This window comes from Lingula anatina, chromosome 2 (genome assembly GCF_051362555.1).
Source record: "Lingula anatina isolate TDL-2025a chromosome 2, LinAna3.0, whole genome shotgun sequence".
NCBI classification, from domain to species: Eukaryota; Metazoa; Brachiopoda; class Lingulata; order Lingulida; family Lingulidae; genus Lingula; species Lingula anatina.
Window position 1 is genome coordinate 48,887,338 of NC_141768.1, and position 22,871 is coordinate 48,910,208.

A 22,871-nucleotide genomic window follows, 5' to 3' on the forward strand; every position below is an offset into this window, starting at 1 on the left:
CAACTAAATAAAACCAAAGTGTATTTGTAGAGAGAAACATAATTGACGTACATTTACACATAAAAGTGCAGTCGAGAGGATGTTCTATGTCATTATTTTATGTGCTCAAAAAAGCGATCATCCATCACCCATGCCTGCCGCAGTAATATATTTTGCGAATTTCCCATCAATTCTTATTATTTACATCAGACTGATTCAGAGCACATAAACTGAAAATATGAAATGACTTGTACTATTGCTTCTTGATTTTCCTCGCATTGATAAAAGCCTTCGGTCTCCCAGAACACTATATCAACTGTCAACTTGACTTGCGGATGTCTGGGTAGGATTTGCTGTGTCGGCGTGAACCGTCTGGCATGGCGGGGGAGGTGGCGCATCACGATCAGAATGATGTCTAGCTGCGCGCCTGAAATTGTAAATGGAATTAAATGTATGCAAATCTGAGTGGAGATAAAGAGAGAGATATGCCAAAATAGAGTGAGAGAGATGTATTAATTTAGTTATAGACGATTATAATTTTTCATATTTCAAACCAATAAATCTTAAGCAGTAAAAGTCAGGAGAAAATTGACTTTTCTTGCCTTTGTATTCCCTCAGCGCTTGATCCACATCTGTCCCAAGTCGCGAAGACTGAAGACAAAATAAAATCAGAGGAGCCGACGAAATCAGCCTCACGTTTTCCAAATTCTCTTGTTCGAGCGTTATCCTGTCAAATAGAATAGACGGGATTTATTTCTTGGTTTATTTTTTGATTTATTTGTATTTTCGCCCTGTTAGATTTATTTCTTGATTTATTTGTATTTTCTTCCCGTTAGGAATTGTGAAAGGACAAGGATAAAAATCAAGGTGGATATGAGCCATGAACACGGGTCAGACCAGATAATGCAAGCTGTTTTTAGACACGGAATAGAAATCATAATAAATATAGAAAACATTTTAAGTAGGATAAAATAGGAATAAAAAGGGACAATAACGCATCCCTGAAAAAAAGAGCATCACTCTTATATTCCAGTAGCATCATACTATTAGCCAAATACGTTGTAATTTAAATTAAAACTAAACTAAATTAAAATTTTTTTTAAAAAATGGGTTGTCAAAACATTAGTAATATCCACTGGCTCCACGATTGCATTGTCGTGAGGTGTTGCGTTCTGTTCATTTTTTAGTATGAAATTCTCGTCTTACCCACAGTCCTTCAGACCGGATATGACTTCATTGAGGAAATTCTGGTCGGCGCCAAACACGGGAGAACGCGGTGCCCTTTGGAAGAATGGAACTAGAACAAAATTTGTGAAAATGTTAATCATTTCTGAAGATAATTATCGTCTTTTTAATGAGTGAGGCATGGCATTGCGATCCATCACTGACTTGTCAAACAAATATTGTTCATGTTACAAAAATGACTGTAACAAAAATGCACAATTGCAATCGTCTTCACAAGGAATTTAAATACATCACGACATATAGAAAAGTAAATCATTGAAAAAAAAATCCATTATGTTGATTATAACTGTCTATGAGATAAGATTTTCAGGCATTCTAGCGTATTGTTTTATATAATGAAGGCTTTAAGTTGGTGTTTTTATTCTTGTTTCAAAAGTCACCTGTTCTTTTTGTCGATCTCTTCACTCCAGTTGTAGCATGTGGAGGTGGTGCAGTAGTCTCCGCTGGCGTTGATGGTGTCGTCTGCTCTGTGCCGGCTCCAGGCGCGTCTTCAGTGATCAGGGCTGCATCAGACATCGTCAACCCCTGTGTCCCGCCAAGAGTTGTGGTTTTACGGCAAACGCATTTATGGATTTCTATTTCCAGTTGTTCACATTTGGTTTGAAAATACTCAAGTGAGCAGCTTTTGCTTTCCAGTTCGCGCAGCCTTTCCTTCAGATTTTCGTTTTCTAGACACACTGCTTCAATTGCTCTTTCTGCAGCTTCCAGTCTCATTTTGAGGGCTTCTTTCTCCTCCGTCTCTTTGACAAACTGGTTCTGGAGTTCCACGAACTTCTCTTCTAGATTTGCATATCTGTCATCTTTTTGTTGGTGGGTCTTTTGACACGAGGTTGGGTTCTCATGTTCACCTTCATCAGGGCTATCTTGTGCCTGTGGTGTCTGTTCCAGGAGTGGGGGCGCTGATTCGGGCCGTCGTAAAAGCTCCTCTTCCTGGTTTAAATCACCGCCTTTAGGCTGTCCACTGACTGACGTACCAGAGGGATGTGGAAGACATTCTGACCGTTCAGGTTTACCCTGGTGAGCGTCCGTACTCAAGTTCTGTATGGATGTTTTGTCTTTTTGGGGATTGATATTCATTTCGCGGGATTTTTCCACACTCGCCTTTGAATCTGACTTGATTCTGCGGTTTTGCGACATTTCTTCTTCGGATTTTACGCCCTGAAATGAAAATCAATTTTAGTTTCTTAAAATTAATAATAATAATAATAATAATAATAATAATAATAAAAATAATTTTCAGATGAAACATCAGCAACGCACGTTACCAGTTCAAATTTGGTTACGTGTGTGTTATCGTCTCCTCACAATAGTAGGTTATACTTGTAGGAATTATCTAACAATTTGTCTCAAAAAGTTACTCACTGTCATTCGAAGAATACAAAGACGAAAAACACATTAATTGGGTTTTAAGAAAATATCATTTACCAGGTTTGGGGTAGAATCTAGTTCGTTTCTGCAGCCTGTTTTACCATTTTTGCACGCATTCTGTTGAATCGCACCCGCGTTGTCTTTTAAAGTTTGCTGAACTGTTGGTGTCGACATAATGTCTCTTCCTTTTTCAGAATAAATAAGACCTGCCTGATTTTCCAAGGTGTTCTCATGTCTCCTTTTAAGGTTTCTATTCGAATTCGACGAAGGCACAGTTTCTTGATTTTTTCGCTTTAAGTTTTGTTCATCCTGTAAAAAATGGGGTTTCAGAATTGAGCGTGTGTAGAGAAAGTGTGTGTGTGTGTGTGTGTGTGTGTGTTTGTGAGAGGGTGTAAGTGATGAAAATGTATTAATGCATTCAATCATTGCTCTCTATTCTATTCTTGTCTACTGTTCTAAATAACCAGTGTAACATCGAAATTAGAATTTTGACTAGCTGAATCATAGTTCTATACCGTACCAAATGACAGAATTTTGACTAGCTGAATCATAGTTCTATACCGTACCAAATGACAGAATTTTGACTAGCTGAATCATAGTTCTATACCGTACCAAATGGCACAGTTCGCGCTCTTAAATACCAATTTTTTGTCGGGGCCCTCCAGCGGGAGGAGGGGGAGTCGGCTTTGCATCTGCGGACCCCCCTTCAAATAATTCTGGATCCGCCACTGGTAAAGCGTTACTTACATGTAAATTGCCCAATGTAATACAAGAAACGACCAGCAACACTGAAGGATACTGAAGGAAAAATAACTCTTTTGAAAAGTGACATTAATTGGAAAATTATTGCACCTGCAGTTGGACATTTAAGTGTATTCTGCTCCCATCAGTTTGTGTAGAGGATGAGGATACCAACTACCAGGGTCACAGTAGATTTCTCTAAATATTCACAGATATTTCTCGGGCTGATTCTTTGCACTTTTCCTCACAGTGCGGCTAAGACTGATAAACCTATCGCACTAGCAGAATCGACCTAACTTCGAGGGGATTCTCCTAATTGCATTCAGTTTAAGCGGCTTAAATGTCTGTCACGCCCACTGAAGCTGCTGGGGGGGGGGTAAATACCTTTCGTGCACGCTTAAACTGAATGCAATTTAGTGAGAATATCCTAGTAGACAGATCGATCCTGCTAGTGCGGTAGGGTTATTGTATTGGTCCCTAAAATTTTGCCTATATTTGACGTGCGTCACAGTGAGTCATCACTAAGGTAGCCCCTGGTAGAGCCCAGAATGATCGTGGTGTCTTTAGCCAAATGCAAGTGGAAGCAAACTGCAGTATAGTCTTAGACCCCATTCCCAGAGATTAGATCGATCCAAACTAGATCGACCTAACTCCCTGGGGGTTCATGCTAAATAGCTGTCAGCCGAGCGGGCACGAAAGTTAATTACCCCCTTACAGCTTGTAGTAGGCGTGTCGGACATTTAAGTCGGATTATCTGACAGTAATCTAGTGAGCCTCTCCACGGGGATAGATCGATCTAAATTTCTGGGAATACGCCCTTACTACTGATGTTTCCAAAAATGTGGTATTTACCGGATTCACGAAGGCAGTTCTTCTACTGCCTGAACGACAGTGAATGGTTTCTTTTTTGCTACCGCCATTTTGTAACGAGCCGGTTACTTCCTCTTGTCCTACAGTTGTGCCTGAAGTTTCCTCTTCCTTGTCACCATTTTCGTCCGTGGACTGCTTGGTTCCTAATACTGTATTCATGAAGCGTTTTGGTATCGAACTAAGCACCTTTTTCATCATAAAAACTCATCAAAACATTAACTGTCCTACCTAACAGAAACGGTTCAAAGGATTGATGAAATGACCTTGGGCTATATCTATGACCTGTTATCAGTGTTATATATATGATAGTATGATACCGGGAAAATTGATGACGAATCTTTTCAAAATGAAAGCGTACATGTAACTGATCGTTCATCAATGCTAGGACAAAATGTATTACTTAGGAGGGCCTAAATAAAATATTCATTCTCATTTAAAAATCTGTTCTGTAGCTCTTTTAGAAAATAATTAAATCACCCAGTGATAACGGACTGATAATAAGGACGTGTTAGCGGTGTGACAGGAATGGTAGTCCGCTTTGAAACATAGTCCAATCCCCATTACTCTGTACATAACGACAATACTCAAGCCATTCTTAACCTGTACTAATCAGGCTTGTCTTAGAACTCGAAGATGGTGGGTCGAAATCTTGACGGTTTTCTGGTTCGCACTTAAGGACTTTTATCTTATAGAAACATTTTCTTGAAAACAGGAGGGTGCCTATAACCCTTCAAAACATTTCAAAGCCACATTTTTTCTTGTTTTAATACGAAGAATCAAAATAATTTTGTTCCTGATTTGGACTGCCTTATCAATGGAGCAAATCATTTTATCAAACAGGATCTATTTCATAATAAAGTAATAAAGATTTAGACTCTTCAAATTCATTATCTTCAAATACTAGACATAGGAAAAAGACCATAAATAAAACCAAAATATTAAGAGTATATGTTTTATATAATTTTACTCGGATTTACTATCTTAGGATTTACTAGATATTTACACAACATAATTTGAACAGCGCCTTACAACTTTGAACATTGCACACACACACACACACACAAACACACACAAACACACACACATCTTTTAAACCAAATCGTCCAATAGGCCTACTCGACACAAGGGTTTGATCAAGTTTATTTATACTAATATCGATACAACATAATAAACTGAAAATTAATTCAAATTCATTTCATCCAAAGGCATTTAGTCTTTTGAAAAAGCAAGTTTTCAGATGTATCTATATTTGGTTGGTTTCATCATATCCCAATACGACGACCTACAGTTTTGCTAATATGAATTTCCGTATTCATATTGCGTTGTGACGGTACCACTGCGAGGTAGGCCTACTTGCTCCTTGGCGCGACTTTCCAAATGTTTCACTAGCTCTTCTAGGGCTCTCTCGTTAGCAGGGGACGGATACAGACCCATTGACTCCCAGAATACCATATCCAGCACCAGATTAACCCTCCCCAGTCTTGTTAGGGACAGAATGGAATCTGTGGGGTTGCTGACGTCGGCATGAGGGGCCACGTGGTGGAAAACTATCAAGATGATGGCGCTTGTGTCTGCTGAAACAATGAGTACACATAACTTTTTAACACTCATAAGTGATTCATATTAGCACACTCGAATTGAAATTAATATTTTATGCGAGAAGAGTCAGAATTTAATATCCATTTCTGCATTAGAGAGACAGCACGAATGGCACCAACAAAATTCCATGACCGAGCTGGCTGTCGAAAAAACAATTATTCGTCAACAAGCCCAAAATAGTTTATTCAGTGTTACATTTTCATTTTACCCTGTCTCACCTCTGTTAAATTCTTTTAAAGATTGGTCTACGTCTGTTCCAAGACGAGACGAGTGCAGGCAGAAAACGAGGATGGGGCTGTCTTCGCACTGCGCCCCCTGGCGCCACGGTTCAGAGTTAAGGTCCTCCCTGTATTTCTGGTGTAAGTTCTCCTTCACTCGGGTCATGAGTTGTTGGCTGGTGGATACAACTGCGTCTGCGTCAGGGCATTTTTCAAAACAATGGCAAAATGTAAACAAGAGATAGCTCTACTGAAATGATTTTCTTACCATTTTCAGCACCCTTTTACATAAAACAAAATAATCAATTTACTGTCATTTTTAAATGATCAACTAAAAAATGTTGACATAAGAAAAATATCAATAGAACAATTTTAAATGTCCAATTTGCTCCATTCTGAGATTCTGAACATACTGAATGATTGAATCTTACAAACTGTAAAGATATGTTTTTCCCCGTTTTTGACACTTTATAACACAATACACAATAACAGGTTTACCATCATTTTTAAATAATCAACTAACAATATTGTTAAGATGCAGAAAATGTCAAAAGAACAACTTAACATATCTAATTAGTTCAAAAATGAGACTGTTAACCTGCCTGAAAATTAAATTTGAGGAAAAAACACGTATACGAAAAAGGCATAACTTCATCAAAACTTAACTGATCAGGCTTATTTTCAAACTTAATCTGTATTTCAGTAACATTGATCACTCCTGTGAATTTCAAGACAATTGGCCAATCGATTTTCCTTATAATGTGTTATAGGTGTTGCATATATGCTGAAAAAAATGAAAAAAAAACAGCAAACTTTTATAAAAACGGCATGCCAATTTTCGAACTTGGCCTGCATATTATGGATATTCATTACTTCTGTAAGTTTCAATCCAAAAGTTAAAACGGTTTTCCACTTATCGTGTTTTCGATGTTGCATAAATGCCGAAAATAAGTGAAAAAACAGCAGAATTTTTATAAAAATTGCCCGATTATGCCGATTTTCGAACTTGGTCTGCGTATTATAACTATATTCAACAGTTCTGTAAGTTTCAAGCCAAAAAGTAAAGTGGTTTTTCACTTATCGTTTTATCAGGGTTGCATAAATGCTGAAAAAAGTGAAAAAAACACAGCATAACTTCCATAAAAATGGCCCGATCATGCTGATTTTCAAACTTGGCCTACCTAATATGAATATTTTAGTGTCAGAACTGTTCCCACAAGTTTTGCAGATTTACACACTGAAAGCGTGATAACACAAATAAACTTGTCTGAATGAAGGCAAGAAAAAAAGATGTATTTGGTGGTTGAAAAATAAAGATAACAAATGGTTTATCAGAATCTGTGGTCTCACTTTATTGTCTAGGACGTTGTTGTGCAGGATGTTCTCAGCCTATTGGAGACAGATAGTGAAGCTTTTCCACGCAGAGCAGCTGTGCAGGTGCTCTCATCCTGGTATTCTATCACCCCAGAGACAACACAGGCCGCCATACTGGTCTCCATGACAACAGCTATTAAAGATTTTGACTGGGAGGTGAAGGTCTTGGTGCTTGCCTTCTGGGAAAGTGTTTTTACAAAATGTTTCCAAAACCTGGACACGCCGGCCTGTGCTGTGGCTCCTTCTCAATCAAAGCAAAGGAAAAGAGAGTTCTCTCTTGAGGCAAGGGAATTAGACTTTATGAATAGATGCTGTGAGATTTTACTTTTTGCTGTAAAGGATTGTGACAGAAAAGTATGTGAAAAGGCTGCCAAAATGATAGCAGAAATTATACCAGAATTACAATCAAAATGTCAAAATATTGCAGATGGAACTTGCGCAGTTGTGGAAGGTGAATGTAAAAAGGAAAAAGTTAACTGTCTGATGGAATCAGTAAAAGAACTAAGAACACTAGATGTACCAGGAATTTTACATGAAAAAAGTCAAAGCGATGGTTATGCTGAGAATCCGTAATAAATTTCTTTTTAATTTTGGATGTTGTAAAATCCAATTATTTTAAAACTTAAGCTGTGCTTTCCACGCATCTTCCTGTAATGTTGTGCAGAACTTTTCTGACACTTTAGGACATTCTTCAACAACTCTTTCACTGACCACGACTGTTAATAAGGGGACAAAACTAATTAGATTTTTAAAAATTTAATAGATTAAAAGCCAGACAATACAATGAATATAAGCAAGAGGTTTCAGAAACCGACACTACTCAACATTATCATACAACTACACAATTTGCCAAACTATTAGCATTAGAATTTCCCATCAATTCTTATTATTTCATCAGACTGATTTAGAGCACAGATACTGAAAATATGAAATGACTTGTACTATTGCTTCTTGATTTTCCTCGCAGTGATAAAAGCCTTCGGTCTCCCAGAACACTATATCAACTGTCAACTTGACTTGTGGATGTCTGGGTAAGACTTGCTGAGTCGGCGTGAACCGTCTGGCATGGCGGGGGAGGTGGCGCATCACGATCAGAATGATGTCTAGCCGCGCACCTGAAATTGTAAATGGATTTAAATGTATGCAAATCTTAGTGGAGATAAAGAGAGAGATATGCCAAAATAGAGTGAGAGAGATGTATTAATTTAGTTATAGACGATTATAATTTTTCATATTTCAAACCAATAAATCGTAAGCAGTAAAAGTCAAGAGAAAATTGACTATTCTTGCCTTTGTATTCCCTCAGCGCTTGATCCACATCTGTCCCAAGTCGCGAAGACTGAAGACAAAATAAAATCAGAGGAGCAGACGAAATCAGCCTCACGTTTTCCAAATTTTCTTGTTCAAGCGTAATCCTGTCAAAGAGAATAGACAGTATTTCTTGATTTATTTCTTGATTTATTTGTATTTTCTTCCCGTTAGGAATTGTGAAAGGACAAGGATAAAAATCAAGGTGGATATGAGCCATGAACACGGGTCAGACCAGATAATGCAAGCTGTTTTTAGACACGGAATAGAAATCATAATAAATATAGAAAACATTTTAAGTAGGATAAAATAGGAATAAAAAGGGACAATAACGCATCCCTGAAAAAAAAGAGCATCACTCTTATATTCCAGTAGCATCACACTATTAGCACCCTGAGCTTCAGAGCTAACTTGACACTAACCTTTTCACTGTAGCCTATCTCCATCGTGTTAAGTAACCTCTGACGAAAATAGTTTGACCTAGTTTATATAAGCCAATCGAATCCATATTTCAAAAATTTTCACCAAAGTTTGGTGAAAACGCTGATTGGTTTATCGTCAATCGGCAATCCTCGGCTGATTCCGCAAGCTCCATACTAACAACATAGTTATTGTCGAGTGCGGAGACATCCGAGTAGTTCCGAGTAGTTCCGAGTGCATAACCGTACACAAAGAAAGCATGGAGTATATCGGAATTGAAACCAGAGAAGTATGATGCCCTGCATCATTATCTACTGAGGGATGATGTATTTTGCGTGCTGCCCACAGGTTACGGCAAGTCCCTGATATTCAGCCTTATCTTTGATTGGTCCGGATTTGAACAAAGCGCGCTTTGACTCGTTCGCGTTCATTGGCTAGATCGTTCAATGAGTCATTGAGTGCGGGCTTTAAATTTGATTGGCGGGCGGCGGGGGCACTCGAATCTGGTCAGAGGTTACTTGACACGATGGAGATAGGCTACAGTGAAAAGGTTAGTGTCAAGTTAGCTCTGAAGCTCAGGGTGACTATTAGTCAAATACCCTGTAATTTTTATTAAAACTAAATTAAAATTGAGAAAAATTAGGTCTTTGAAACATCGGTAGGCCTTATATCCACTGGCTTCACGATTGCATTGTCGTGGGTGAGGTGTTGTTGCGTTCTGTTCATTTTTTAGTATGAAATTCTCGCCTTACCCACAGTCCTTCAGACCGGAAATGACTTCATTGAGGAAATTCTGGTCGGCGCCAAACACGTGAGAACGCAGTGCCCTTTGGAAGAATGAAACTAGAACAAAATTTGTGAAAATGTTAATCATTTTTGAAGATAATTATCGTCTTTTTAATGAGTGAGGCATGGCATTGCGATCCATCACTGACTTGTCAAACAAATATTGTTCATGTTACAAAAATGACTGTAACAAAAATGCACAGTTGAAGGCCTAATCGTCCTTACAAGGAATTTGAATACATCAAGACATACAGAAAAGTAAATTATTGAAAAAATCCATTTTGTTGATTTTTAACTATCTATGAGATAAGATTATCACGCTTTCAAGCCACATAATACCACTTGCAACCTGAATGAAATCTATCAGCTATCGTTATTGTTTAATATTATGAAGGATTTAAGTTGGTATTTTAATTTTTGTTCCAAAGTCACCTGTTCTTTTTGTCGGTCTCTCTCTCTTCACTCCAGTTGTAGGATGTGGTGGTGATGCAGTAGTCTCCGCTGATGGTGTCGTCTGCTCTGTGTCTTCAGTGATCTGGGCTGCAGCAGACATCGTCAAACCCCGTGTCCCGCCAAGAGTTGTGGTTTTACAGCAAACGCATTTATGGATTTCTATTGCATCCAGTCTCATTTTGAGGGCTTCTTTCTCCTCCGTCTCTTTGACAAACTTGTTCTGGAGTTCCACGAACTTCTCTTCTAGATTTGCATTTCTGTCATCTTTTTGTTGTTGGGTTTTTTGACACGAGGTTGGGTTCTCATGTTCACCTTCATCAGGGCTATCTTGTGTCTGCAGTGTCTGTTCCAGGTGTGGGGGCGCTGATTCGGGCGAATCTACGAGCTCCTCTTCCTGGTCTAAATCACCGCCTTTAGGCTGTCCACTGACTGGCGGTCCAGGGGGATGTTGAACACTTTGTGACCGTTTGGGTTGACCCTGGTTAGCGTCCGTACTCACGTTCTGTATGGATGTTTTGTCTTTTTGGGGATTGATATTCAATTCGCGGGATTTTTCCACACTCGCCTTTAAATCTGACTTGATTCTGCGGTTTTGCGACATTTCTTCTTCGGATTTTACGCCCTGAAATGAAAATCAGTTTTAGTTTCTTAAAATTAATAATAATAGTAATAATTTTCAGACGAAACATCAGCAACGCACGTTACCAGTTCAAATTTTGTTACGGGGAGTTAGTAACGTCTCAATATACAGGGTTACCACTTAATATGGAATATTATTTTTTGGCGAGTAAATTTTCTACAAAATATTTAATTTCTCTCTAACTACTTTAAATCCAAAGCTGAGGTGTCACTCCATGTGTAGCCAGGTGTGTTACCTAATTACCACACAACTCTCGAAACAATTGATGCATGCAGTTGCATGTTCTGTGGTCAGAAATGTGAGGGGTGGTCTTTTCGGCAATTTCTGCCCTTGTATAAAAACGCATGGGTGTGGTCAATCTTTGGAGTGTGTTTAGAGAAGCAACAAAGGGATCGCTCTGAAACTTGGCAGGTACATTAGTGAAGATATGGTTCGACAGCTAAGCAACGCAGCTTACTATGGGATTCTTGCTCTAAGAGAAAATGGCCAGAAACGGACAGCCATTGCCAGGTAATTCAACATTTATAAAGGAACCGTTTGTGAAGTCCTCCAAAGAATTGCTGCAACAGGGGCACCTACTCCAATACCTCGACCAGGGTGTCCGCGTATCACACCAAGAAGACAGGATCGCCTTCTCCCTAGAGGACGCCGTGCTGGTCGTACAAAGACAACCAGTGTCCTCAGAAAAGAGAGGCAGAATGTCATTCAAACGCCCGTTTCAAGGTCCCTCGTGAACAAGAGATTACTGCAAGCCGGTTATTTTGCACAAAGGCCAGTAGGGAAACCACTGTTAACAGGAGGTCATATACAGCGACGTCTGCAATGGGCTGGGGACCACGTGCGTTTGCAGCCAAAACACTGGAATCACGTCGTTTTCAGTGATGAGGCCAGATATGGATTTTTTAGGGTTGATCGTCGAATTCGTGTCCACCGACGTGTACGAGGGACATAAACCGATGATTGTGTACTGCCTAGGGTGCAAGCAGGGGATGGTAACGTCTCTGTTTGGGGAGCATTTCACGTTGGTGCCCAGAACCAGTTGGTTTTTCTAGGAGGCAACCTCATCCAGGATTCCTACAGAAACAACCTACAGCAAACAATGCTTCGATTGGTAAGAGTCATCTTCAGGAACAACTTTGTGTACCAAGACGACTGCGCAACCCCACATCGAGGCCGCAGAATCACTGTTTTTCTTCAAAACCAATGGGTTCAGCAACTGCCCTGGCCTGCAAACTCTCCAGATATGAACCCAATTGAAAATCTGTGGGCGGAAGTAACTCACAGAATTAATAGCTATGGTCCTCGGCCGGGAAATAGTGATGAACTGCGACAGGCAAATATCACTGCGTGGAATGATATCCCCAGCCAAACTCTAAAAAACGTGTCACAGGGTATGCCATGTAGGATGAGGGCGCTGCAAGCGGCTGCTGGAGGTCATACCCGCAATTACTGACTTTTCATGATTTACTGTAGTGAGTTCTTTGACTGTGTAACATATCACTGTCCGGAGGCTATCATTTTCTTTAATATCTTATCTCAAAGTTTATACTGACATCAAACTGTTGATATGGTTTTCTGGGGGTGTTCCTTTCTTTTGAATGGCATCTTATGTCAGATTTAATATCATTGAACAAAATATCTCACAACAGAAGACTGGATGTTATTATCACTCAGTGACATACTTTTTTAATGACTCAAGCCAAAAAAATTTTAATCAGCACTCAAAAATAACAATGATAAAAAATATTCCATATTAAGTAGCAACCCTGTATATATATATATATATATATATATATATATATATATATATATATATATATATATATATATATATATATATATATATGTGCGTGTGTATTATCGTCTCCTCACAATAGTAGGTCATGCCAAATAGACAGAAATTATACTTGTAGGAATTATCCAACAATTTGTCTCAAAAAGTTACTCACTGTCCTTCGAAGAATACAAAGACGAAAAACACATTAATTGGGAAGAAAATATCATTTACAAGGTTTGGGGTAGAATTTAGTACGTTTCTGCCGCCTGTTTTACCATTTTTGCACGCATTCTGTTGAATCGCACCCGCGTTGTCTTTTAAAGTTTGCTGATCTGTTGGTGTCGACATAATGTCTCTTCCTTTTTCAGAATAAATAAGACCTGCCTGATTTTCCAAGGTGTTCTCATGTCTCCTTTTAAGGTTTCTATTCGAATTCGACGAAGGCACAGTTTCTTGATTTTTTCGCTTTAAGTTTTGCTCATCCTGTAAAAAATGGGGTTTCAGAATTGAGCGTGTGTAGAGAAAGTGTGTGTGTGTGTGTGTGTGTGTGTGTGTGTGTGTTTGTGAGAGGGTGTAAGTGATGAAAATGTATTAATGCATTCAATCATTGCTCTCTATTCTATTCTGTTCTTGTCTACTGTTCTAAATAACCAGTGGAACATCGAAATTAGAATTTTGACAAGCTGAATCATAGTTCTATACCGTACCAAATGGCACCGTTCGCCCTCTTAAATACCAATTTTTTCAGGGCCCTCCAGCGGAGGGTGGGGGGTCGGCTTGGCATCTGCGGACCCCCCTTCAAATAATTCTGGATCCGCCACTGGTAAAGCGTTACTTACATGTAAATTGCCCAATGTAATACAAGAAACGACCAGGCAATACTGAAGGATACCGAAGGAAAAATAACTCTTTTGAAAAGTGACATTTATTGGAAAATTATTGCATCTGCAGTTGGACATTTAAGTGTATCCTGCTCCTGTCAGTTTGTGTGGAGGGATGAGGATACCAACTACCAGGGTCACAGTAGATTTCTCTAAATATTCACAGATATTTCTCGGGCTAATTCTTTGCACTTTTCCTCACAGTGCGGCTAAGACTGGGTTCCCATAAACCTATCGCACTAGCAGAATCGACCTAACTTCGAGGGGATTCTCCTAATTGCATTCAGTTAAAGCGGCTTAAATGTCTGTCACGCCCACTGAAGCTGCTGGGGGGGGGGGGTAAATGCCTTTCGTGCACGCTTAAACTGAATGCAATTTAGTGAGAATACCCTTGTAGACAGATCGATCCTGCTAGTGCGGTAGGGTTATTGTATTGGTCCCTAAAATTTTGCCTATATTTGACGTGCGACACAGTGAGCCATCACTAAGGTAGCCCCTGGTAGAGCCCAGAATGATCGTGGTGTCTTTAGCCGAATGCAAGTGGAAGCAAACTGCAGTATAGTCTTAGACCCCATTCCCAGAGATTAGATCGATCCAAACTAGATCGACCTAAATCCCTGGGGGTTCATGCTAAATAGCTGTCAGCCGAGCGGGCACGAAAGTTAATTACCCCCTTACAGCTTGTAGTAGGCGGGTCGGACATTTAAGTCGGACTATCTGACAGTAATCTAGTGAGCCTCTCCACGGGGATAGATCGATCTAAATTTCTGGGAATACGCCCTTACTACTGATGTTTCCAAAAATGTGGTATTTACCGGATTCACGAAGGCAGTTCTTCTACTGCCTGAACGACAGTGAATGGTTTCTTTTACGCTACCGCCATTTTGTAACGAGCCGGTTACTTCCTCTTGTCCTACAGTTGTGCCTGAAGTTTCCTCTTCCTTATCACCATTTTCGTCCGTGGACTGCTTGGTTCCTAATACTTTATTCGTGAATCGTTTTGATATCGAACTAAGCACCTTTTTCATCATAAAAACTCATCAAAACATTAACTGTCCTACCTAACAGAAACGGTTCAAAGGATTGATAAAATGACCTTGGGCTATATCTATGACCTGTTATCAGTGTTATATATATGATAGTATGATACCGGGGAAATTGATGACGAATCTTTTCAAAATGAAAGCGTTCATGTTCTGATCGTTCATTAATGCTAGGTCCTTGGACAAAATCAATAACTTAGGAGGGCCTACATATAATATACATTCTCATTCAAAAATCTGTTCTGTAGCTCTTTTAGAAAATAATTAAACCATCCAGTGATAACGAACTGATAATAAGGACGTGTTAGCGGTGTGACAGGAATGGTAGTCCGTTAGGAACCGTAGTTCAATCCCCAGTACTCTCTACATAATACTCAGACAAATCTTAACCTATACTTATTAGGCTTGCTGAACTCGAAGATGGTGGGTGGAAATCTTGACGGTTTTCTGGTTCGCACTTAAGGATATTATCTTATAGAAACATTTTCTTGAAAAACAGGAGGGTGCCTATAACCCTTCAAAACATTTCAAAGCCACATTTTTTCTTCCTTTAATACGAAGAATCAAAATAATTTCGTTCCTCATTTGGACTGCCTTATCAATGGAGTAAATCATTTTATCAAACAGGATCGATTTCATAATTAAGTAATAAAGTCTTAGGCTTTTCAAATTAATTATCTCCAAATGCTAGGCATAGGTAGGCCTAAAAGACCATAAATAAAACCAAAATATTAAGAGTATATGTTTTATATAATTTTACTCGGATTTACTGGATATTTGAACAACACACACACAAACACACACCCACACACACTCTCTCTCTCTCACACACACACACACACACCTTTTAAACCAAATCGTCCAATACTCGACACAAGGGTTTGATCAAGTTTATTCATCCTAATATCGATACAACATTAGAAACTGAAAATTAATTCAAATTCATTCCATCCAAAGGCATTAAGTCTGTCTTTTGAAATAAAAAGTTTTTAAATGTATCTATATATATTTGGTTAGTTTCATCATATCCTGATATGTCGATCAAATGTCAGTTTTGCTAATATGGATTTCCATATTCATATTGCGCTGTGGCGGTGCCCCTGCGCCCTTGCTCCATGGCGCGCCTTCCAGGGCTTTCTCGTAAGCAGGGGACGAATACAGACCCAAGGACTCCCAGAGCACCATGTCCAGAACAAGATTAACCCTCCCCAGTCTTGTTAGGGACAGAAGGGAATATGTGGGGTTGCCGACGTCGGCATGAGGGGCCACGTGGTGGAAAACTATCAGGATAATGGCGCTTGTGTCTGCTGAAACAATGAGTACACATAACTTTTTAACACTCATAAGTGATTCATATTAGCACACACGAATTGAAATTAATATTTTATGCGAGAAGAGTCAGAATTTAATATCCATTTCTGCATTAAAGAGACAGCACGAATGGCACCAACAAAATTCCATGACCGAGCTGGCTGTCGAAAAAACAATTATTCGTCAACAAGCCCAAAATAGTTTATTCAGTGTTACATTTTCATTTTACCCTGTCTCACCTCTGCTGAATTCTTTTAAAGATTGGTCTACGTCTGTTCCAAGACGAGACGAGTGCAGGCAGAAAACGAGGATGGGGCTGTCTTCGCACTGCGCCCCCTGGCGCCACGGTTCAGAGTTAAGGTCCTCCCTGTATTTCTGGTGTAAGTTCTCCTTCACTCGGGCCATGAGTTGTTCGCTGGTGGATACCACTGCGTCTGCGTCAGGGCATTTTTCAAAACAATGGCAAAATGTAAACAAGAGATAACTCTACTGAAATGATTTTCTTACCATTTTCAGCACCCTTTTACATAAAACAAAATAATCAGTTTACTGTCATTTTTAAATGATCAACTAAAAAATGTTGACATAAGAAAAATATCAATAGAACAATTTTAAATGTCCAATTTGCTCCATTCTGAGATTCTGAACATACTGAATGATTGAATCTTACAAACTGTAAAGATATGTTTTTCCCCGTTTTTGACACTTTATAACACAATACACAATAACAGGTTTACCATCATTTTTAAATAATCAACTAACAATATTGTTAAGATGCAGAAAACGTCAAAAGAACAACTTAACATATCTAATTAGTTCAAAAATGAGACTGTTAACCTGCCTGAAAATTAAATTTGAGGAAAAAACACGTATACAAAAAAGGCATAACTTCATCAAAACTTAACTGATCAGGCTTATTTTCAAACTTAATCTGTATTTCAGTAACATTGATCACTCCTGTGAATTTCAAGACAATTGGCCAATCGATTTTCCTTAAAATGTGTTATAGGTGTTGCATATATGCTGAAAAAAATGAAAAAAACAGCAAACTTTTATAAAAACGGCATGCCAATTTTCGAACTTGGCCTGCATATTATGGATATTCATTAGTTCTGTAAGTTTCAATTCAAAAGTTAAAACGGTTTTCCACTTATCGTGTTTTCGATGTTGCATAAATGCCGAAAATAAGTGAAAAAACAGCAGAATTTTTATAAAAATTGTCCGATTATGCCGATTTTCGAACTTGGTCTGCGTATTATAACTATATTCAACAGTTCTGTAAGTTTCAAGCCAAAAAGTAAAGTGGTTTTTCACTTATCGTGTTATCAGGGTTGTATAAATGCTGAAAAAAAGTGAAAAAAACACAGCATAACTTCCATAAAAATGGCCCGATCATGCTGATTTTCAAACTTGGCCTACCTAATATGAATATTTTAGTGTCAGAACTGTTCCCACAAGTTTTGCAGATTTACACACTGAAAGCGTGATAACACAAATAAACTTGTCTGAATGAAGGCAAGAAAAAAAGATGTATTTGGTGGTTGAAAAATAAAGATAACAAATGGTTTATCAGAATCTGTGGTCTCACTTTATTGTCTAGGACGTTGTTGTGCAGGATGTTCTCAGCCTACTGGAGACAGATAGTGAAGCTTTTCCACGCAGAGCAGCTGTGCAGGTGCTCTCATCCTGGTATTCTATCACCCCAGAGACAACACAGGCCGCCATACGGGTCTCCATGACAACAGCTATTAAAGATTTTGACTGGGAGGTGCAGGTCCTGGTGCTTGCCTTCTGGGAAAGTGTTTTTACAAAATGTTTCCAAAACCTGGACACGCCGGCCTGTGCTGTGGCTCCTTCTCAATCAAAGCAAAGGAAAAGAGAGTTCTCTCTTGAGGCAAGGGAATTAGACTTTATGAACAGATGCTGTGAGATTTTACTTTTTGCTGTGAAGGATTATGACAGAAAAGTATGTGAAAAGGCTGCCAAAATGATAGCAGAAATTATACCAGAATTACAATCAAAATGTCAAAATATTGCAGATGGAACTTGCGCAGTTGTGGAAGGTGAATGTAAAAAGGAAAAAGTTAACTGTCTGATGGAATCAGTAAAAGAACTAAGAACACTAGATGTACCAGGAATTTTACATGAAAAAAGTCAAAGCGATGGTTATGCTGAGAATCCGTAATAAATTTCTTTTTAATTTTGGATGTTGTAAAATCCAATTATTTTAAAACTTAAGCTGTGCTTTCCACGCATCTTCCTGTAATTTTGTGCAGAACTTTTCTGACACTTTAGGACATTCTTCAACAACTCTTTCACTGACCACGACTGTTAATAAGGGGACAAAACTAATTAGATTTTTAAAAAATTTAATAGATTAAAAGCCAGACAATACAATGAATATAAGCAAGAGGTTTCAGAAACCGACACTACTCAACATTATCATACAACTACACAATTTGCCAAACTATTAGCATTAGAATTTCCCATCAATTCTTATTATTTCATCAGACTGATTTAGAGCACAGATACTGAAAATATGAAATGACTTGTACTATTGCTTCTTGATTTTCCTCGCAGTGATAAAAGCCTTCGGTCTCCCAGAACACTATATCAACTGTCAACTTGACTTGTGGATGTCTGGGTAAGACTTGCTGAGTCGGCGTGAACCGTTTAGCGTGGCGGGGGAGGTGGCGCATCACGATCAGAATGATGTCTAGCCGCGCGCCTGGAATTGTAAATAAAATTAAATGTATGCAGATATGATTGGAGATATATAGGGCCTATATATATATATATATATATATATATATATATATAAAGAGAGAGAGAGATATGTCCAAATAGTTATAGACGAAAATCTTTTATATTTCAAAGTAATAAATAGTAAGCAGTAAAAGTCAGGAGAAAATTGACTATTCTTGCCTTTGTATTCGCGCAACGCTTCATCCACATCTGTCCCGAGTCCCGAAGTGTGAAGACAAAATAAAACCAGAGGAGCAGACGATAGCAGCTTCACGTTTTCCAAATTTTCTTGTTCAAGCGTTATCCTGTCAAATAGAATACTCAATAGACGGGATTTATTGCTTGATTTATTTCTTGATTTATTTGTATTTTCTCCCTGTTAGATTTATTTCCTGATTTATTTGTATAATCTTCCCGTTAGGAATTGTGAAAGGACAAGGATAAAAATCAAGGTGGATATGAGCCATGAACACGGGTCAGACCAGATAATGCAAACTGTTTTTAGACACGGAATAGAAATCATAATAAATATAGAAAACATTTTAAATAGGATAAAATAGGAATAAAAAGGGACAATAACGCATCCCTGAAAAAAGAGCATCACTCTTATATTCCAGTAGCATCACACTAGGCCTACTATTAGCCAAATACGCTGTAATTTTAATTAAAACTAAACTAAAATTTAGAAAAATTGGGTCTTTTAAACATTGGTAGGCCTTATATCCATGGTGGCTCCACGATTGCCTTGTCGTGGGTGAGGTCTTGTTGCGTTCTGTTCATTTTTTGTATGAAATTCTCGCCTTACCCACAGTCCTTCAGACCGGAAATGACTTCATTGAGGAAATTCTGGTCAGCGCCAAACACGGGAGAACGCGGTGCCCTTTGGTAGAATGGAACTAGAACAAAATTTGTGAAAATGTTAATCATTTTTAAAGATAATTATTGTCTTTTTAATGAGCGAGACATGGCATTGCGATCCATCACTGACTTGTCAAACAAATGTTGTTCATGTTACAAAGTTACTGTAACAAAAATGTAGGCCTAATCGTCCTTACAAAGAATTTGAATACATCAAGACATACAGAAAAGTAAATAATTGAAAAAATCCATTTTGTTGATTTTTAACTATCTATGAGATAAGATTATCAGGCTTTCAACCTGAATGAAATCTATCAGCTATCGGTATTGTTTAATATAATAAAGGGTTTAAGTTGGTATTTTAATTTTTGTTCCAAAGTCACCTGTTCTTTTTGTCGGTCTCTCTTTCTTCACTCCAGTTGTTGGATGTGTAGGTGGTGCAGTAGTCTCCGCTGATGGTGTCGTCTGCTCTGTGTCTTCCGGGCTCTGGGCTGCAGCAGACACCACCAACCCCCGTGTCCTGCCAAGAGTTGTGGTTTTACAGCAAACGCATTTACCGATTTTGCTTTCCAGTTCGCACAGCCTTTCCTTAAGATTTTTATTTTCTAGACGCACCGCTTCAATTGCAGCTTCCTCCTCTCCCCTCTTTTTGACAAACTGAATCCACTCGTTCTGGAGTCTCTCAAACTTCTCTTCGAGCTGCGCATATCGGTAATCTTTTTGTTGGTGGGTTTTTTGACACGAGGTTGGGTTCTCATGTTCACCTTCATCAGGGCTATCTTGTGTCTGCAGTGTCTGTTCCAGGAGTGGGGACGCTGATTCGGACCGTCGTACGAGCTCCTCTTCCTGGTGTAAATCACAGCCTTTAGGCTGTCCACTGACTGACGTACCAGGGGGAAGTGAAACACTTTGTGACCGTTCAGGTTGACCCTGGTAAGCGTCCGTACTCACGTTCTGTATGGATGTTGCCTCTTTTTGGAGGTTGATATTCATTTCGCGGGATTTTTCCACACTCGCCTTTGAATCTGACTTGATTCTGCGGTTTTGCGACATTTCTTCTTTGGATTTTACGCCCTGAAATAAAAACCAGTTTCAGTTTCTTCAAACATGAACAAAAAGCAATCTTTAGATGAAACATCAACAACGCACATTACCAGCTCAGATTTGGTAACGGGGAGTTGGTATCATTTCGTCTCAATGATTTAATCATTTCAAAAATTGAAAAAAAAACTAAAGATGTCGAATATTCACACTCAAATACTTAACGAAAGTACGACCATAAGTGATGCCAAAATATTAAAAGTGTATACGTATTATTGTCTCCTCACATATGGCCATATATGAGGAGGCCATGTCAAATAGACAGATATAAAACTGGTTATGGCGAAATAACCTAAATACATGCTTGTAGGAATTATCTTAACAAAATAAAATAAAATAAAATAAAATAAAATAAAATAAAATAAATAAATAAATAAATAAATAAATAACCTTACTATGTCCCTAAGAATACGAAGACAAATAGACCAAATACACATTTAGTTGAGTTTTAAGAAAATATCATTTACCAGGTTTGGGGTAGAATCTAGTTCGTTTCTGCAGTCTGTTTTCACTTTTTTGCATGCATTCTGTTGAACAGCGCCCGCGTTGTGTTTTAAAGTTTCTTGATCTATTGGTGTCGACATAATGTCTCTTTCTTTTTCAGAAAAAATAAGACCTGCCTGATTATCCAAGGTGTTACAAAGTTTCCTTTTAAGGTTTCTATTCGAATTCGACGAAGGCACAGTTTCTTGATTTTTTCGCTTTAGGTTTTGTTCATCCTGTAAAAAATGGGGTTTCAGAATTGAGCGTGTGTAGAGAAAGTGTGTGTGTGTGTGTGTGTGTGTGTGTGTGTGTGTGTGTGTTTGTGAGGGGGTGGGGGTAAAGTGATGATGAGCAACATGCTTTAAATAGAGAGTTTTATATCAATAATTCACCCTTGTGCTGAAACGCCAAATTTCTGTAAAGCAGTGGCTGATTTAGACCCCATTTCCAGAGATTAGATCGATCTACTTTAGATCGACCTAACTCCCTGGGGGTTCACGCTAAATAGTTACCAGCCGAGCGGACACGAAAGTTAATTACCCCCTTACAGCTTGTAGTAGGCGGGACGGACATTTAAGCCGGATTATCTGACAGTAATCTAGTGAGACTCCCCGCGGGGATAGATCGATCTAAATGTCTGGGAATACGCCCTTACTACTGATGTTTCCAAAAATGTGGTATTTACCGGATTCACGAAGGCAGTTGTTCTACTGCCTGAACGACAGTGAATGGTTTCTTTTTCGCTACCGCCATTTTGTAACGAGCCGGTTACTTCCTCTTGCCCTACAGTTGTGCCTGAAGTTTCCTCTTCCTTGTCACCATTTTCGTCCGTGGACTGCTTGGTTCCTAATACTGTATCTGCTTGGTTTCTAATACTGCGTTTTATCGAACCAAATAACCTTTTCATCATAAAAACTCATCAAAACTTTAACCGTCCTACCTAACAGAAACGGTTCAAAGGATTGATAAAACGACCTTGGGCTATATCCATGATCTGTTATCAATGTTATATATGATAGTATGATACCGGGGAAACTGATGACGAATCTTTTCAAAATGACAGCGTACATGTAACTGATCGTTCATCAATGCTAGGGCCTTGGACAAAATCAATAACTTAGGAGGGCCTAAATAAAATATTCATTCTCATTCAAAAATCTGTTCTCTTATTTCTATCACTCTTTTAGAAATAATTAAATCACCCACTGATAATAAGGACGTGTTACCTGTGTGACAGGAATGGTAGTCCGCTAGGAAACGTAGTCCAAACCCATTACTCTGTACATAACGACAATACTCAGACAAATCTTAACCTGTACTAATAATCAGGCTTGTCTTAGAACTCGAAGATGGTGGGTGGAAATCGTGACGGTTTTCTGGTTCGCACTTAAGGACTTTTATCTTATAGAAAAACTTGAAAAACAGGAGAGTACCTCTAACCCTTCAAAACATTTCAAAACCCATCACATTTATTTTTGTTTTAATGTGAAGAATCAAAATAACTTCGTTCCTTATTTGGACTGCCTTATCAATAGAGCAAATCATTTTATCGAACAGGATCGATTTCATAATAAAGTAATAAAGTCTTAGACTTTTCAAATTAATTAATTCCAAATACTAGACATAGGTAGGCCTAAAAGACCATAAATAAAACTAAAATATTAAGAATAT

General features: G+C 38.5%; 4 protein-coding genes across 4 annotated transcripts; all 4 read right to left on the minus strand.

Moving 5' to 3' along the window:
- Positions 1-3: 3 nt before the first annotated feature.
- On the minus strand, positions 4-4,366 carry LOC106160995 (uncharacterized). Its single transcript, XM_087006887.1, has 6 exons — positions 4,186-4,366; positions 2,650-2,901; positions 1,605-2,382; positions 1,186-1,276; positions 582-706; positions 4-406 (listed from the first exon to the last, which is right to left on the minus strand). The coding sequence occupies exons 1-6, from the start codon at positions 4,360-4,362 to the stop codon at positions 186-188; spliced, it is 1,644 nt and encodes a 547-aa protein (XP_086863013.1). The 5' UTR covers positions 4,363-4,366; the 3' UTR covers positions 4-185.
- A 295-nt stretch (positions 4,367-4,661) lies between these two features.
- Positions 4,662-8,512, minus strand: LOC147763794 (uncharacterized). Its single transcript, XM_087006608.1, has 2 exons — positions 6,021-8,512; positions 4,662-5,777 (listed from the first exon to the last, which is right to left on the minus strand). Exons 1-2 carry the CDS (start codon positions 6,184-6,186, stop codon positions 5,497-5,499), a joined length of 447 nt encoding a protein of 148 aa, XP_086862734.1. The 5' UTR covers positions 6,187-8,512; the 3' UTR covers positions 4,662-5,496.
- A 7,231-nt stretch (positions 8,513-15,743) lies between these two features.
- Positions 15,744-18,737, minus strand: LOC106181508 (uncharacterized). Its single transcript, XM_087004405.1, has 2 exons — positions 16,253-18,737; positions 15,744-16,009 (listed from the first exon to the last, which is right to left on the minus strand). Exons 1-2 carry the CDS (start codon positions 16,416-16,418, stop codon positions 15,744-15,746), a joined length of 432 nt encoding a protein of 143 aa, XP_086860531.1. The 5' UTR covers positions 16,419-18,737.
- On the minus strand, positions 18,521-22,627 carry LOC147763795 (uncharacterized). Its single transcript, XM_087004406.1, has 6 exons — positions 21,886-22,627; positions 21,185-21,436; positions 20,000-20,690; positions 19,564-19,654; positions 18,906-19,063; positions 18,521-18,741 (listed from the first exon to the last, which is right to left on the minus strand). The coding sequence occupies exons 1-6, from the start codon at positions 22,108-22,110 to the stop codon at positions 18,521-18,523; spliced, it is 1,638 nt and encodes a 545-aa protein (XP_086860532.1). The 5' UTR covers positions 22,111-22,627.
- Positions 22,628-22,871: the final 244 nt, after the last annotated feature.

Bases quoted from the DNA above. Each gene is read 5' to 3' on its own strand.
- LOC147763795 (XM_087004406.1), bottom strand. From the start codon at position 22,110: ATGATGAAAAGGTTATTTGGTTCGATAAAACGCAGTATTAGAAACCAA. The intron at 19,064-19,563 runs GTAAGGCGAGAA...TCTATTTGACAG, and splicing joins TCCGGTCTGAAGGACTGTGG to GATAACGCTTGAACAAGAAA. The intron at 18,742-18,905 runs GCTTACTATTTA...TTACAATTCCAG, and splicing joins ATTTTCTCCTGACTTTTACT to GCGCGCGGCTAGACATCATT.
- LOC106160995 (XM_087006887.1), bottom strand. From the start codon at position 4,362: ATGAATACAGTATTAGGAACCAAGCAGTCCACGGACGAAAATGGTGAC. The intron at 1,277-1,604 runs GTGACTTTTGAA...ATTTTGTTCTAG, and splicing joins GAGATCGACAAAAAGAACAG to TTCCATTCTTCCAAAGGGCA. The intron at 407-581 runs GCAAGAAAAGTC...TTACAATTTCAG, and splicing joins AGCGCTGAGGGAATACAAAG to GCGCGCAGCTAGACATCATT.
- LOC106181508 (XM_087004405.1), bottom strand. From the start codon at position 16,418: ATGGCCCGAGTGAAGGAGAACTTACACCAGAAATACAGGGAGGACCTT. The intron at 16,010-16,252 runs GTGAGACAGGGT...TCATTGTTTCAG, and splicing joins TTTAAAAGAATTCAGCAGAG to CAGACACAAGCGCCATTATC.
- LOC147763794 (XM_087006608.1), bottom strand. From the start codon at position 6,186: ATGACCCGAGTGAAGGAGAACTTACACCAGAAATACAGGGAGGACCTT. The intron at 5,778-6,020 runs GTGAGACAGGGT...TCATTGTTTCAG, and splicing joins TTTAAAAGAATTTAACAGAG to CAGACACAAGCGCCATCATC.